We start from the raw sequence: 15,647 nt of genomic DNA on the forward strand, positions 1-15,647 counted from the left end.
ACCCGAGACGGCTTTCTTTAGAGCCTAGTCCCCATTGGTGTAGGGCCAGATGACACCAGAAGGCGTACAACTCAAAAACAGTGCAATATCAGAGTATTGAGAGTTCGGGGTAAACATTTACACTATGAGATCTCTTTTACCAGTGGCAAAATATAATGGTAGGTTTTTACCCTTTTAACTGGTACAAAACTGACACCTTTATTGTTTGCTTTATTGACTACTTGTGTTGTGGTCATTGCAAACATGATGCCTTGAATAAAGGTGTCAGTTTTGTACCAGTTAAAAGGGTAAAAACCTACCATCAAAAACTATTATTATTATTGGACAAGACCGAGGTATGTGGTAACGTATGGTCGCACACCAAAGGTGTCCAAAGGTCCTAATCGGCCCTCAGTAAGGAAGAGGTTTTCCCAACCGTGGACTGCTAAGTCAGAATCTTTCTTTATCCTTGAGCTATCCGATGAGCTCTAAAGCTCTTTTTCACAGGTGTCCAGCAGGGATGGGTCAGAAAGTTACAACAGCATACAATACAAAACATCGATCAGAGCTCAAAGTGTAGGAAAGAAATACAAATCACTAAAAATAAATACGTAAAATAAGTATAAATTGCCTAAGTACTCCGATTCCCAAGCTTGGGCAAGGCAGCAAAACAGCAAGAACATTCACAACCACACCAAGACAACTCGCAGTCCCGCAATACAACTGCACATTAAAATTGAACTATCAGTACACTGGTAAGGATAAAAGTTACAAATCACATTTGAAAATGCGCTTGCATCCAGCACTAATCTTCTGCTTCAGGATATTTTTCGAAGGAAGATTTACGATGTTCAGGGACGAAACAAGGTTGTTCCAAAACGTTGGTGCTGCAACGGGGCAAAATCTTTGTCATCTATTCCTATCCCTGTTCTTGGGATAGTTAAAAGGCAGTCAGATGGACGCCTGCAGGCAAACGAGACGTATCCATACTTTTTGGTTTTTTCGGTAAAGTCACGTAGGTTAAAAAAGAGAGAAAACAAATAAATTAAATCACGTTTCGGAGGCAACACAAGCCTCCGTCTTCAGGTCCCTTGATACAATGATTTTTGCTGTGACGGTGCCACCTGAAGACGGAGGCTTGTGTTGTATCCGAAACGTGATTTAATTTATTTGTTTTCTCTCTTTTTTAACCTACGTGACTTTACCGAAAAAACCAAAGAGTATGGATCATTGCACTCACGAAAGCTTCAAATCTAGAGACATATCCACCTTGATGACCTCCTGCGCGGCGACCCCACCGATGAAGCTGTTGAGAGGAGCCAGGTCTCCCTGGGCCGTGAACGCCAATCGTCGCACCAGCCACTCCTGGAGCTCCACCCCCACATCCACCCCCAGCTCCACCCCTGCACTCTCCTTCACAACCTCGTCCGCGTCAGCCTTGGGGCAGAGGGGAGCGGCAACAACACGTTGGTTTATGTCGGGATTGAGACGGTCCCCTTCAGTCCTGTGGCGTCGATGTGGGGGGGCAGGGAGGGGGGCACCATGGTGCTAAAACGTTAACTACCTTGTCTGCTTTATAGGAGGTCGTGGGTTCGATCTAGACCCTGAAGCCTGTGTATTTGGAGTTTGTGTGTCTCTCTCCCTGTGGTCGCGTGGATTTTACTCCGGGTCCTCCGGTATTACCCTCCACATTTAAAATTAACGTCACACTTTTAGGGTATTTGGCTGCTATAAATTTCCACAAGATAAGCCACTTCGTCGAGCTATCATTTGTGGCCAGGTAGCATCTGAAAATGAGCTATATAGCTCAGTGGGCATTACGTGATCAATAAAAATAGTATATAGTTTTATAGTTCATAAAGGGGCTTAGTGCCCCTCCTGTGGCTCCCCGCCATGCTGAGGGCTCAGCCCCCCTTTTTATAAACTCTTCTACAAATGTCAAATCATACAAATTACTTCCAGCCCTTCTCAATCCACCAGCAGATGAAGGCCTCCCCATGCCGTGTCGGTTTGGCTATTTTTTTTTTTACCATACTTCACCTCGCTTGTCAGTGCAGGTTGCCTCATGGTGTATTGGTTAAGGTGGGTTCGGGTACCGCTCGCCACTGATGTTAGCTGTGGCCGGGAATTGAACTCGGGTGGCCGGGTTCATAGCACAGCAGCGCGCTTACCACTGTTACCAATGTAACACCACTCCACTCAACATTCTTCAAAAAACATTTTTTGATTTTACCAGGTAGCTCTTTTTCATAAGTGACCTGGCCACAAATGATCGCTCAACGAAATGGCTTATCACATGGAAATGTATAACAGACAAATACTCTAAACGCATGTCGATTCTAAATGTGGAGGGAAAAACCGGAGGACCCGGAGAAAAATCCAGCAAACCGCAAGGAGAACATGCAAACTACAAATATACAGGCGTCAGGGTGGGGATCGGGAAAGGGGGGGCGGGCATGACGCTGATAGCACCATAACCGGGAGGGTAAAAAAATCGGGAGAATAATGATGATGGTGATGCGAGAAGATGAGGCGAGCGACTTGCGTGCGATTGCCGTACGTACCTGGTTGTGCGGCCGTGGCAAACGGTTATGCTTTTGCTGAAACCTGTGCAGGGCCTGGAAAGCTTTGTGCAGGGTGGGGGCCACAGTCTGGTCACATCCCTCCTGAAACCTGGGCTTCACCAGAGCTTCTTGCAAAGGCAACTGCACAGGGGACAGGCAAGGACAACGCTCTGAATGCGATGACGCTCAAGTGATCACTCGTAGGTTTGTGTTTTAACTCATTCCGATGACTTATGTGTACGTCGTCTATCGTAGAACATGGTGGTGTCGCTAAAGTTCTCTGCGGTGAGTAAAATGTCTTTAAAAACAACGGCGCTACGCCTCTCTAAAAATAAATTACGCTAACTGCTTGCACGTTCCAAGATTCAGCGGTGAACGAGATACCCACCCTGCAACTTGCAGATGTCTCGGAACGGAAAAGGGTTAACATTTGTTATCTTAAATATATATTAAAACTGCTTCAGGCTTGTGTTGGACGATGAAGTTAAAGCATATTCTTTGTTAAATGAAAAAAAATGTTGTCCATTATTGCAGAGCCTTTAAACCGACATTAGCCATTGCCTGGAATCGAATTCAGGTCGCCGGGTTCATAGCCGCTGTGTGGTATACACTGCACCACCACTCCACCCTTACATGTTAAATAATGTACATATGAAATAAGCTCACTGATGGAAATGATGCTACCTTCCTGAATTCCCTTGTCACATATGGTCTCGACTTTGGCAATGTCCTGTACGTGGGTCTTCCACTGTGTCGAGTTAAACTACCGCAGAGCATTCAGGACTCCTGTGCACGACTTTTGACCGACTGGTCGTTTTCGTCGGGACCCAATCTCCCAAACTTTCCAAATCAGCTCCGTGCATGATTCAAATTACTGTGCTTGATTCAAAAAGGCACTCTGCAGCTTTACAATCCTTCCAGGAGTTTGAGGTTCTCACACTCCCTGACCGGGCTCCTCTTTCAGCCACTGTCGGAATAAAACATTTCGGAGCTCCGGCTTTTTTTCGGTCCTTGGCTCTCAGATTTGGAACGCTCTGCCTTGTAGAACTGCAGAGATACTCCCAATTAGAAAGAAACTAAAAATGTACTAATTTCCTAGGAAATGTCAGGTGAACTGGAGATGTATTTTATTTTGTATACATTTTACTATTTGGCGCTCTGAAGCCCTTTTGTTGGGTCTACTGCACCTTAAAAAACGTAAATAAAAATAAACTTACAAACTTGATGGTCTGTGGAATGTTAACCTTGATCGCTTCCCCTCCTTCGGTATAGTCGGACAGGTCGCTGGTGTCTCCAACACTGAAGGATTTGTCATCTGTTCACATCACACACGAGACACGATGGCTAAGGCATTGACAAGGAGGACACGGAGCTCACGGTGTAGTCATGGAAAATCCTGAACTTGAATATAATGTCCGTGAAATCTCGGAAAACGACGGTAGAAACACAATTGGCCCGATGCTCCTTTTCAAAATAGCAGTACACCATGCACTGAAAATACAAATCTGTATCACGACCGCTAACAACCAATCACTTTAAAAATCAATAAAAACAGATGACGACATTCTACATCTGTACCGTCCCATTCTATACAGCTCAGTAGATTATATTTATTTTAGCCTAACTTACATATGATTTGCATTATCCGTGGTTTTGTTTTGTCTGGGGAACCTGGGCTTCCCCCCGCCCGCCCCCTCCCCGATCACCCCGGATAATTGAGAGTTGGCTGGACAGTATTAACCTGCTCATCATACTCAGAACCAGGACCATCCCGGCTGAGCGGTATTTCTCCGCAGCTTCACCAGAAGCCATCGGAAACTCTCTGCCACTGCACTAGCACTGCATCCAATGACCACCCACCTTTAGCAACAGCTGAAGGTGCACCCGGTTCAGGTTCTCACCCTGTTCAGGTTCTCAAACGGTTCAGGCTCTCACCCGCTCAGGCTCTCACCCATTCAGGCTCTCACACGTCCAGGCTCTCACACGTCCAGGCTCTCATCTGTTCAGGCTCTCACCCGTCCAGGTGCTCTCGCCTATAAAGGCTCTCACCTGTTCAGGTTGGCAAATGAGGGATTCTGAGCTCTGGCTCCGTGCCTCTGAGTTCTGGATCAAACTTTGCATCCCGATTCCCGAAATATGCGCGCATTATAAATCGTGTTTGTTATTGTACAACTAAACTTAAAAAATGTACACACAGAACAATCACGATACATATATGCTGTTCTCTGTGATCACCTATGGGTGAGTGTCACAACTAGGCAAGAGCTTGACTGCACCTGGCTCTCCAAACCAGACCGTGGAGTAGCCGCGTCCATGGGCTGCGTTTACGTACGTATGCAGGTTGAACTCCTTTCGCGCTGTACGTAGCCTACCGTGCCGATCGCGGAGGTGCATAAAGCGAAGCTCCCTTACCGATGACCGTAACAGTGCGGGGTCGGCCGCGGTTGAGCTCCGTCATGCCTCGCACGCCGGAGAACACCACCAGGTCCCCGTTCTCAAAGTCGTGGCCCTCAGCCTCCGCACACGTGACCACACCGGGGCTCTCCTATGGTGCGAAACAGCCCACCACAGTGGGTCAGTGTTAGCAGAGCTACAGCGAGACTATGTGATTATTTAATTAATCGAATTACTCGACCGATTATCGGTTCGGATGCTCGACTCGTCACAAAAAATGGTTCCAATTGCGTTGATGCTCGGGTGGCGTGGGCGGGGATTTGCGAGGGGGTTTCCTGCCTTCGGGAGGAAAGGTGACGGGGGAGGCTGCTGTTTTTATAGGGGCCCGTGTAATAGAGCATATCAAGTGGTCCATTGATCGCAAGATGCTCATCTCAACCTCTCTCTGAATGCTCCATCTCTCTCTGTCCTGTATCCATCTCCCCACTAACTCTTCTCTCACTCTTTGTCCTGGATTCCATCAATAACTTGTATCTATTGTCGAACCTGAAGACGTTTTGTTGTTCAGGAGGGTTTTGTACATTGAATCATTTGGCCAATTGCTTAAAGAGTGATTTTCTTATTAGTAGTTATATCCATGCTTTACTACTGCATTAATTAATTGATCAAAGTGATGGCACTGCAACGATATATTTTTTATTTAATGTAAAAACAACTACTTTACAGACTGGTGATTGCAGCCTCCCATACCTTGCTGATGGATGCGACAGTGGAGGTGATAGTCTTTCCAGTTGGGTCCACCACAACAAATTCATCTCCAAAATCACAGAATATTTGCCTACAAATGACAAAAAATAGTCATCACCAAAACCACAATCATCATCATAAATATCCGCAAAGGCGTAGATTGTTTTTTGTTTCACATTGAAATACATCTCAAGGCAGAAGCAACCCATTATGTGTGACAATGTCAATGTCACACACACACTTTTTACTTTGTTGTCCTTCCCCGCATCTCTGATTAGCACGGTTGACTATGTCCGGTGTGAAAGAAATTCAATATACACACATACATACGGATAGTCCCGCTGTAGCTCTGCTAACACATACTTCTTTCGCACCGTACGTAGCCAACCGTGCTAACTGGAGGTGCAATGGCTCCAAACGCAACGATGCTCACCAGAAATTAACTCCACACATTCGTCAATGACAATGCGGCCTTGTGTTGTACTTGTGCCCGAATGCCATTGCAGCAGCAGCAGCGTCGCCAAATATTTTAATTCACAAGAAATAGTTTGCTTTGTTATGCGACAGGCATAAGAACAATTAGCACCAAGACACCATGACACTTGCTGTGACGGAGAATTCCACTTGGAAAGCCCGACTTGTCCGCGACTCCGATTACTGCCGCTTAGTCACAGTTCACATATATTTAAATGGGTTGGAATACACGTCTTGTGTTTTTAGCAACACATATTTACACATTCATTCAAACTATTAAGCAAAGTAAGTGGGCTTGGCTAAGGTAGATCACTGGTCAAGAATAATAACCGAGTGGCAGCCAAGGAGCGGAACATGTCCGAGATTACATCCGCTAAGGAGATGTAGCAATGAAATCAGTACATGATGTAGGTGCTAGTTGGATTGGTTTGTTGTTTACTTATCCTCAGCAGGCCCCAATGCATTCCCAGATGCCCTGCCTGACTTGAACGATCTCTTTGGGCTGGATGGTCCAGGCAAGAGACAAGGCCGGGCAGTTGTGGCTTGCACTATACAAGCTTGTTTCATATACAGAAGTCCCTCGGTTAATGTTTTTAATTCGTTCTACGAAACTACTGTCAACCGAAATTACTTTAAATGGCATAAAGAAATTACATGTTGAAAGTATGAATCCATTCCAAGACGATCAGAAATTGATATTTTTGACCATAAAAACATAGTTTAGATTTTATTTCCACTGCCAAAACAGAAAACATAATGTAAACAAATCCAGTCGCGGTCTAAACGCTCATAAATGGGCTTAATTTATTGTCTGAGGCATGTTCAGCCCACTTACAGTGAGGGAAAAAAATATTTGATCCCCTGCTGATTTTGTACGTTTGCCCACTGGCAAAGAAATTATCAGTCTATCATTTTAATGGTAGGTTTATTTGAACAGTGAGAGACAGAATAACAACAAACGTATTTCCCTCATTAAAATGAAAATCAATTTATAACATTTTTTACATGCGTTTTTTTGGATTTTGTTGTTGTTATTCTGTCTCTCACTGGTCAAATAAACCTACCATTAAAATTATAGAATGATCATTTCTTTGTCAGTGGGCAAACGTACAAAATCAGCAGGGGATCAAATACTTTTTTCCCTCACTGTACGAGCGCTCGGACTGGCCAAATTGGCACCCGCGTGCATAACATAAACATATCGTTAAATCAACATTTTTATATTAGTCAAAACCATGGGGTCCTTTGGGAGGCGAAACGTTAACTAGAAGACTGTTAACCGATGTCACTGTTAACCAAGGGACTACCACATACACCATGCCTGGTTGTAATGGCTCAACAATGAGCGACGTGGTTGCAAAAACGGATTTATTTTCTTCGAGTTATGCACAACGCATTGCAAAACACCGCACGACTGTCATGTGCCCATCGCGTTACAAACATCTCAGAGCGCAGAATTACACGGCAAGAGCCGGAGGACGCAGGATTGACCGCGCAAGGCAAGGAGAGAAGTGAACCAATTAAGGGGGTATTAAGACGTGGTTGAAGAGGAAGCTTTTAGGAAACAGTTTGAAATCAGCAAGCAGGAAGAGCCAGGTGCGTGCGCCCACGAAAGTTTAGTGCAGCAAGGTCGCACTGCTTCATGTCAGCCGAGTTATACATACGTTAAATTTCTTTCACACCGTACGTATTCGACCGTGCTAATCGGAGGTGCGGGGGAGTTGCCGTTGGCGGTGTGGGGGTTACCCGAACAGGCCGCAGGTGCTCGCGATGATGAGTTTGATGCCATGGGCGCGACAGATGCTCCCAATACGAAGCTGCTCACTCAAGGAGGAGTTGGTGAGAACCACGACCTGCACCGAACAGCAGACACCAGACATCGTCGTGAGCTGAAAAACGTGGATGTGGAAAACGTTGGCCCAAAGCCTGATGGATTAACTTGTTGGGATTTTTTAATGTGGTGTCTGTTTATTTATAATTTACTACCCATAATCCTCCACCAGAGTGGTTGCGCCACGGTTAGCCCACTGCTCTATGAGCCCGGTAACTGTAATTTGATTCCCGGATACAGCTAACAAGAGTGGAAGTTATACACATATATATTTGAACTGGTCCTAGGCCTCCCCCTCTTCGCCAATCTGTAGTGAGCAGCGTGGTAATGTATGATTGAGAAAGGGCTGTACATTGCATTACAATGCTCTACGTTGACACGATGATTATCTTGAATGATAGTAAAATATTGTTGCTATCAGTCACATTAAAAATATTTTTCTGGTTGACTTGTTTCTGTACTAAAATCGCCATTACCCAAAACATTACCTCCACAAAATATGTTCTGTTACCACAAAGTGTGACTAGCCAGGGTGTCTAGGTGCCAGTCATGTCATTCAGTCAACCCATGGCACTTGGGTCTGTCCGATAACCTCCTGCCAGCGGGCGTTCAACACTTCAGATGGCCTTAAAGTGCACATAGCCTGGCACAAACACCGTGGTGACGTGGCCGTCACCTAGTGACGAATGGGGGTTGTTGTTGTGTTTGGTGTTTACAGCTGAGTGGATGCGGTCGGTGACAGACCGTGATGCACACTGTCGACGGGAGCCCCCTGACCAAACTCTACGTTGGTCTCAGGGCCGCCCCCCCACCACCCCCTCCTCCCTTCCTCCACACTGCCGACGAGGCGGCTGTCGTCCCGACAATGAAAAAATACAGCTGGGATTGTCTACACCAGCGACATGAAATCTGCTGTTTGTCCTTTCAAAAGGGGAGGGGAGGGGTTCTTCACCTGGAACTGCGAGAGAAATTCCTCCGTGAGCGAGTTGCTGTAATCCGACACCCGCACAAACTCGTTCAGCTGCTTCAAGTGGGACTGGGACAGCTGAGCACGATTCCTCTGCAGATCCTTCTCCCGTCCATAAAACTGCCAGTGCACAGAGCATCCGCGTCAATACAAAGATTATTTTTAAACTGGGATTCCAAGGTGGAAGCATGAGCATTCCTTTCCACTTATACGTTCGAATACAATGGTCGTTCGTGTAAACTCTTGTTCATCATTGCAAGGCTTGCAAGGCCCGCGGGCCCCTGGCGGCCCCTGGTGGCCTTTAGTGTGGCCCCTGACGTGCAGCCCTGACAACACGCAAATGTAAAAACACATACTCTTAGTGAAAACACGCTCCATAATCATCGTGCTGCTGTCAAACCCCAATGGTTTCAAATGTGTGGCAGCCCTCCCACTGATGATGTCTTATCGGCGGAAGTGGCCACCCCTCTGAAAATTAGTGGAAAACACTGCTGTAAACACTACAAAAAAACTAAAAAGAGTGTGCAAAAAGCATAGAGAAGCATATTTGAATTTATCGGAATTACACCGAGGGACAAAAAGAGGAACGTATGGATGAGAGAACATAGGCTGATTAATGACACGATTAAAACTTTTAAGAAAAGGTGGTTGGTTTGGCCAGGGCACGTCGCTAATAATAATAATGCAATTTACAACGCGCGCAAATTTGCGGACGTAATGGCCGCAACTCAGAGGCGTGGAGCCAATCTCAGAGTTACTCGAAAGCATGGTTATAGAGGTGAGTTTTTAAGTGTCTCTTGAGGGTTGATGGCGATGGTAAACAATAATAATGGAGGCGCGGCCAAAATAATGTTCACCAAGGATGTCCACAGCTGTGTCGATACTTGTACAGGAAGGGGACCTTGTCAGTAAACTACTGCTGGGATAATTGGTCAAGTCATCCGACTAAAAACGTAATTGACTACTTTTTTGCGTTCTATTTACTCGGGTTCCTTAAAAATGGTGCCTGCCCCCATATTCTGCTTCTCGAAGGTGGGAAACCTGCAACAAACATTTAATTCTAGATTTGAAGCTTTCGTGACTGCAATGATTCATATTCTTAGGTTTTTTGGGCAAAGTCACGTAGGTAAAACATTAAAATTAAAGTCACGTAGGTAAAACATTAAAATTAATAAATTTGAATGTTTTACCTACGCGATTTTCCCGAAAAAACCTAAGAATATGCAACAAACATGCCCAGCACGATGCACCTGACGGTGATGCCGATAACCGGATACCTCTGCTCCACCCCCAATGCCCTCCTCACCTGTGAGGAGAGGTCTCTCCTGGTGAGTGGCTGCGTGTCGTGCACCGTCACCTTCCCTACACCGACCAGCACCACGTTCTTAGCGACCTCCAGTCCGAGGCCATGCATCCCGCTCACGAGCACATGGGCCTCCTGTATCCGCCGCGTTGCCTCGTGCCCCAGCACGTACCTTATGCAGAGGAGTGGCGCGACAGCAATGCAACATCAGCAGGTGCTGCGCACACCTCAAGGAACGTTTACAAACCAACAAACCCAACAGGTGGCCCCCCAGGTGGCTCAATAGCCATGAGCCTGCTTCGATCGTCGTTGCACTGCTGCAATCGTCGGTTTGAATCCGAATTTCAGCCATCATCATCATATGTTCAATCACCATCCCTAAACATGTAACGTTGGGCCAACGTTGGCATGTGGTTGGAACCATTGGACCAACATTGATCCAACACTGGCCTGAAGTTCCATATTTAGAGTTACTGCAGCTCAAATCACTTCCCTTTTGGCTTCTTCCCCCTACACTGCTTGACTTTGGAATTCTCAACCATATGGTAATGTCCATATTTCTGATCCACATAGCAGGTAGTACATGAATCAAAATAATTCAATACTTCCGAATCCACGCATATGCATACATTTTATTCCTTGCTTTGTAAGATGTGTACCATGTCCAGGGTAAAAGCAAATACTCACAACTGCCTGGAGAAATATTCTTCATCAATATCTTCTATATTGGCAGACATGTTGACCTGAAATTTTAAAAAATGGCATTCAGTTTAACATCATGGGGCAACTTCAAGTGATGGTGCAAACGACTGGGCTCCCACTCGCTCAATATGTGTGTTAATGCTGGACAGCCACTTGTGTTTTTTTTCAGACATGGAACTTAAAAAGCCAATGATCACATACCTGTCAACCCCTTATCAGTGCCTACCTTATTACAGACCAATTCAGACCTAATTGGTCAGCCCATGCCCTCATAAATCTCAAAGTTCATCCTACAAAGTCCCATCAAAAGGGAGAAACACAAAAAAATATACAAAACGTGTTTTTTTACTTAATTTCCCTGTACAAGAAAACGGGTAAACCGTATGGGTTGATCTGCATGTGATCATTACAAACGATCCATGTTAGAACGTTTGTGTCAAAGCAGGGCTTCTATACCTACAGCCAACGTAATCATACTCAAATTATTTACTTTACTAGCTTGTTTGGCCGTCCATGGACGGAAGCTGTAATATTTACGATTTTTTTTTGCAAAGTATAATTATATTTTGTGTAAATTTAATGGCAGTGAATCTTGCAAGTATGTCATCAAACACTGCATTGCATTTCACTGTAGCACTGTATTAATGGCAGTGAATCTGGCACAAAATGAAGTCGTAAAACACTTAACCGCAGTTCACTGTAGCACTGTATTAATGGCAGTGATTCTTACACAAAACAACGTCATAAAACACCTCATTTCATGTCACTGTAGCAATTTTCAATTTGTTCAAATTCACTGCTCTAATACTTTATTCTCTTCTGCTTTCGGTCGCTGGGGTTGAAATAAATTGGAAATCGATACAATATCTGGAAAATCACCGAAAAATGTCTATTTTACCATAATGTAGAAGCATAATTTAGACTTACCTTTTGTTGCAGCGTACAATTATTTATTAGATTAACTTTCAATAAAGAAACGTCAAACTTAAAGCGAATTTGCTCCGAAAAAATATTTCCGCTCGACCTTCTGCGTGAGTGTAAAAATCCACCCACTCATTAATATTAATGAGGGGGGTGCGGCATGTGGAGTGACGTCACGCGAGTGACACAGACATTCTTGGCTCATTTTCGTAGTAATATACGCATAGACCCCTCCTATGCGCAGGTGTGTCTCAAGAGAGCTTTTTTTGACATCACATCTCACCAACAATACATTTTAAAGGGGCACCCCAAGTGGCAGCTGTCCCTGTGCGGCACAAGGTGACCCCCGCAGGGGCCCTGTAGTTCAAGAGCCCAAGGGCAGGCGCTGCATTTCTCGCGTTGGTGGTCCCACACTGAGTAGGAAACCTTTAGAGCAGTTTTACTGGTAGGAACCTCCTGGTTACACCAGCCCACAGGGGAGTATTGTGTCCGTCCGTCGTGCAGGGAGGGGCTGGGTGTGGAGGGAGGGGCTGGGTGGGGAGGAGAGGGTGGGGAAGGGCTGGGTGGGGAGGGTGGGGAGGAGCTGGTTGGGGAGGGTGGGGAGGGTGGGGCTGGGTGGGGGGTGGGAGGGGTGGGGCTGGGTGGGGAGGGGAGGGGCTGGTCACCTCGTGGTGCCCTTATAAAACTCAACGTTTAACCTACTCACGCCGGCTTGTGCCCTCACAGTCGGGCATATTTGCGGAATACACCACGCCGCCGTTGACCCTGGCCATTGACAGAGCAACCCAACGTTCCTACCAGCTCCCTCCGCAGGAATGTGTTCTTCATTGCAAGGCCACCGCGGGCCACTCACTGGTGGGCCCCTAGTGGCCGTTAGTGGGGCCCCCAAAATACACACATTGTGACATCCCCCATGATCATCGTGCTGCTGTCAAACCCCCCAATGGTTTCAAATGGTGTGGAGGCTCTCACACTGATGATGTCTTAGGGGCGTCCATAAACAACGATTTTTGACGATTTTTGCCCCCCCCCCCATCGTCACACGGCATCACAAAAAGTCAGTCAGACCCCCCCTCAAATAAGACGTCACAAAGCTCTGCCCCCCCCCCCAATAAAACATGCTTCAAATCGCTTTAAACTATTGTCATTGTAGTGCGTATTTAATGTGGCGCTGCACTCTGATGTTGTAGGAGAAAACATTTATATAAAAAAAAGTATATTTAATTAAGTAGAACGGGTTGTCTATATTTATTTAAAGTTGCGCATTTTGATGCGACGTCACATTTCTAAAACCCCCTCTCCTCGTCACACATCGTCACAAATGTCTGACCCCCCCCCCCCCCCAGGTGCGTGACGTCATTTATGGACGGTCCCTTATCTGCGAAAGTGCCGCCCGCCTGAAAATTGGTGATGAACGCTACTTAAACACGTGAACTCATCAAATTGTGGCCAACAAAATTACGAGACCATGTCAACATAGCCACAACTTTAGACGTGCAGACTCTTTAGTATATCGAATTGTATGTAACCAGCCCTTGTGTGACAATCCGTTGCTGAATGAGGACGTCATCGCCGTCGTGGGGGTTACTTGACCATACTTCACCACGCTGGTTAAGTGCGGGTTGAAGGCGAGAAGCACTGGGAGCATAGAAATACAGCACAACTGATTTTGCTCCATTGCTCTCTGTCGCCCACCGAGTGTTTGGGGGAGGCCCTCTTCCAGCAGTGGATTAACAAACACTTTCCTGCGGAGGGAGCTGGTAGGAACGTTGCGTTGCTCGGTCAATGGCCAGGGTCAACGGCGGCGTGGTGTATTCCGCAAATATGCCCGACTGTGAGGGCGGGCACAAGCCGGCGTGAGTAGGTTAAACGTTGAGTTTTATAAGGGCACCACGGGGTGACCATGCCCTCCCCACCCAGCCCCACCCTCCCCACCCAGCTCCACCCTCCCCACCCAGCCCCTCCCCACCCACCCCACCCAGCCCCACCCTCCCCACCCAGCCCCTCCCCACCCACCCCACCCAGCCCCTCCCCACCCTCCCCACCCAGCCCCACCCTCCCCACCCAGCCCCTCCCTTCACGACGGACGGACGGACACAATAATCCCCTGTGGGCTGGTGTAACCAGGAGGTTCCTACCAGTAAAATTGTGTCCATGTGTAATGTACATGTAGTCATGTCCGTGTACAGGTGAACCATTTATAGATACCCCACCAAAATAGTATGGAAACTGTGCAGTGTTACAGTAAAATGTTTGTATTTCCAAGCATTTGCGTAATCTCCCACCGATCCAAATACGCTTACTAACTCTTTATTATTCACACTCTCTTCTCGTAAACACAGCAGAGGGCGCATCGCCTGTCAAAGTCGTCGATACGTCGACTCCATCGCCTTGCTGATGGCCAAAACGAGGTGGGTGAAGTTCGAAACCAGTGGGGTATCTATAAATGGATCACCATGCAGTTTGATCGCGAGCACACTCACCTTGTGATGATGATATTGATGGTGGTATTGATGACGGTATTGATGATGATATTGATGGTGATGGCAACGATATGTGGGATTCTGTGTGAATGACGCGATATAAAATTAAATTACGATTCTATTGATGATGATGAATGAATTTGGATGACGGTGATGATGGTAATTATTTCGACGATAATTGGTGGTGGTGACGATGATGTTAATGAAGTTTACGATGATGGTAATGATATTGATGGTGGTAATGATATTGATGGTAATGAACTTTACGATGATGTTAATGATGTTGATGATGGTAATGATGTTGATGGTGGTAATGAAGTTGATGAGAGTAATGAAGTTGTTGATGATGATGTCCAGAGAGGGCAAAGGAGACGTGAGCAGCCTCTGGAACTTGAGAAGATGCCGAGTGTTGTCACGTGAGAGAGAGAGGGACGTGTGTTTTGTTTCGCTTCCGATCGCCTCCCCGTGACGTATCCAAACCCCTCCCCCATCTCGCGTCGCTTCCCAGAAGTGATGGCGAACTGCGTGGGGTGCCTAATTATCGGCATTCGTGCCCGTCAACACTTTATTACAGATCAATCCGACCTCGTTGGTCACCCCCGTGCCCTTATAAATCTCAACGTCAACGTTCATCCTACAATGTCACACCACAAGGGAGAAACACAAATAGACACTCACCGTTAGTACACTCACCACGAGTACACTCACCACTACATACCTGTCAACCAAGGCCGTAGCCATGGCGTCAACATTCGGGGGGACCAAATCTTCCAGGGGGTCTGGGGGTCCCAACCCAGAAAAAATATCTAAATTTGAAACTCATTTCCTGCCTGAAATAAAAAAAATTCACTAACACATGGGATGGACTTTTTATTTATATTTTACAATAATGTCTAATAGTGTATTGTATTAAAATGCTCTGTTTTAACTTTTTTACCATTTCTTGTTTCATTGTATGTAATGGCAGAGATTAGGGATTAATAAAGTACAACCATAACCACAATCATATAAACAAATCTATGCATTGTTATATGAAGACAAGTCCAGATATTGTGGCCAAGGATTAGAAAATTGTTGTTTTTATTTACATAGCATAGCAATTTTTTTATAGCAATATATTGGGGGGGACATTTTAAGCATATTTGAATATTGGGAGGGGGGGGTGTGTCCCCCCCCCCCTCCCAATATATTATAATTACGGCCTTGCTGTCAACTCCTTGTCAGTGCCCGATCTTATCACAGACCAATTTAGACCTTATTGATCACCCCCGTGCCCTTATAA

The 15,647-nt window shown here is 46.0% G+C and overlaps 1 protein-coding gene across 2 annotated transcripts in view; it reads right to left on the reverse strand.

Moving 5' to 3' along the window:
* Positions 1-14,808, reverse strand: part of LOC144731837 (ubiquitin-like modifier-activating enzyme 1) — a 31,591-nt gene extending 16,783 nt beyond the window's left edge. Inside the window, exons 1-10 of one of the 2 annotated variants that reach the window (XM_078613113.1) lie at positions 14,366-14,808; positions 10,947-11,002; positions 10,263-10,431; positions 8,942-9,076; positions 7,905-8,011; positions 5,688-5,775; positions 4,956-5,088; positions 3,761-3,858; positions 2,544-2,684; positions 1,249-1,416 (exon numbers count right to left, since the gene is read on the reverse strand). In XM_078613113.1, coding sequence (XP_078469239.1) covers positions 1,249-1,416; positions 2,544-2,684; positions 3,761-3,858; positions 4,956-5,088; positions 5,688-5,775; positions 7,905-8,011; positions 8,942-9,076; positions 10,263-10,431; positions 10,947-10,996 — 1,089 coding nt within the window. In that variant the 5' untranslated portion in view covers positions 10,997-11,002; positions 14,366-14,808. The remainder of the gene's footprint in view (positions 1-1,248; positions 1,417-2,543; positions 2,685-3,760; positions 3,859-4,955; positions 5,089-5,687; positions 5,776-7,904; positions 8,012-8,941; positions 9,077-10,262; positions 10,432-10,946; positions 11,003-14,365) is intronic. The other variant, XM_078613114.1, reaches the window with a different exon arrangement.
* Positions 14,809-15,647: the final 839 nt, after the last annotated feature.

Source organism: Lampetra planeri, chromosome 40 (assembly GCF_965212315.1).
Source record: "Lampetra planeri chromosome 40, kcLamPlan1.2.h2, whole genome shotgun sequence".
Taxonomy (NCBI): Eukaryota; Metazoa; Chordata; class Hyperoartia; order Petromyzontiformes; family Petromyzontidae; genus Lampetra; species Lampetra planeri.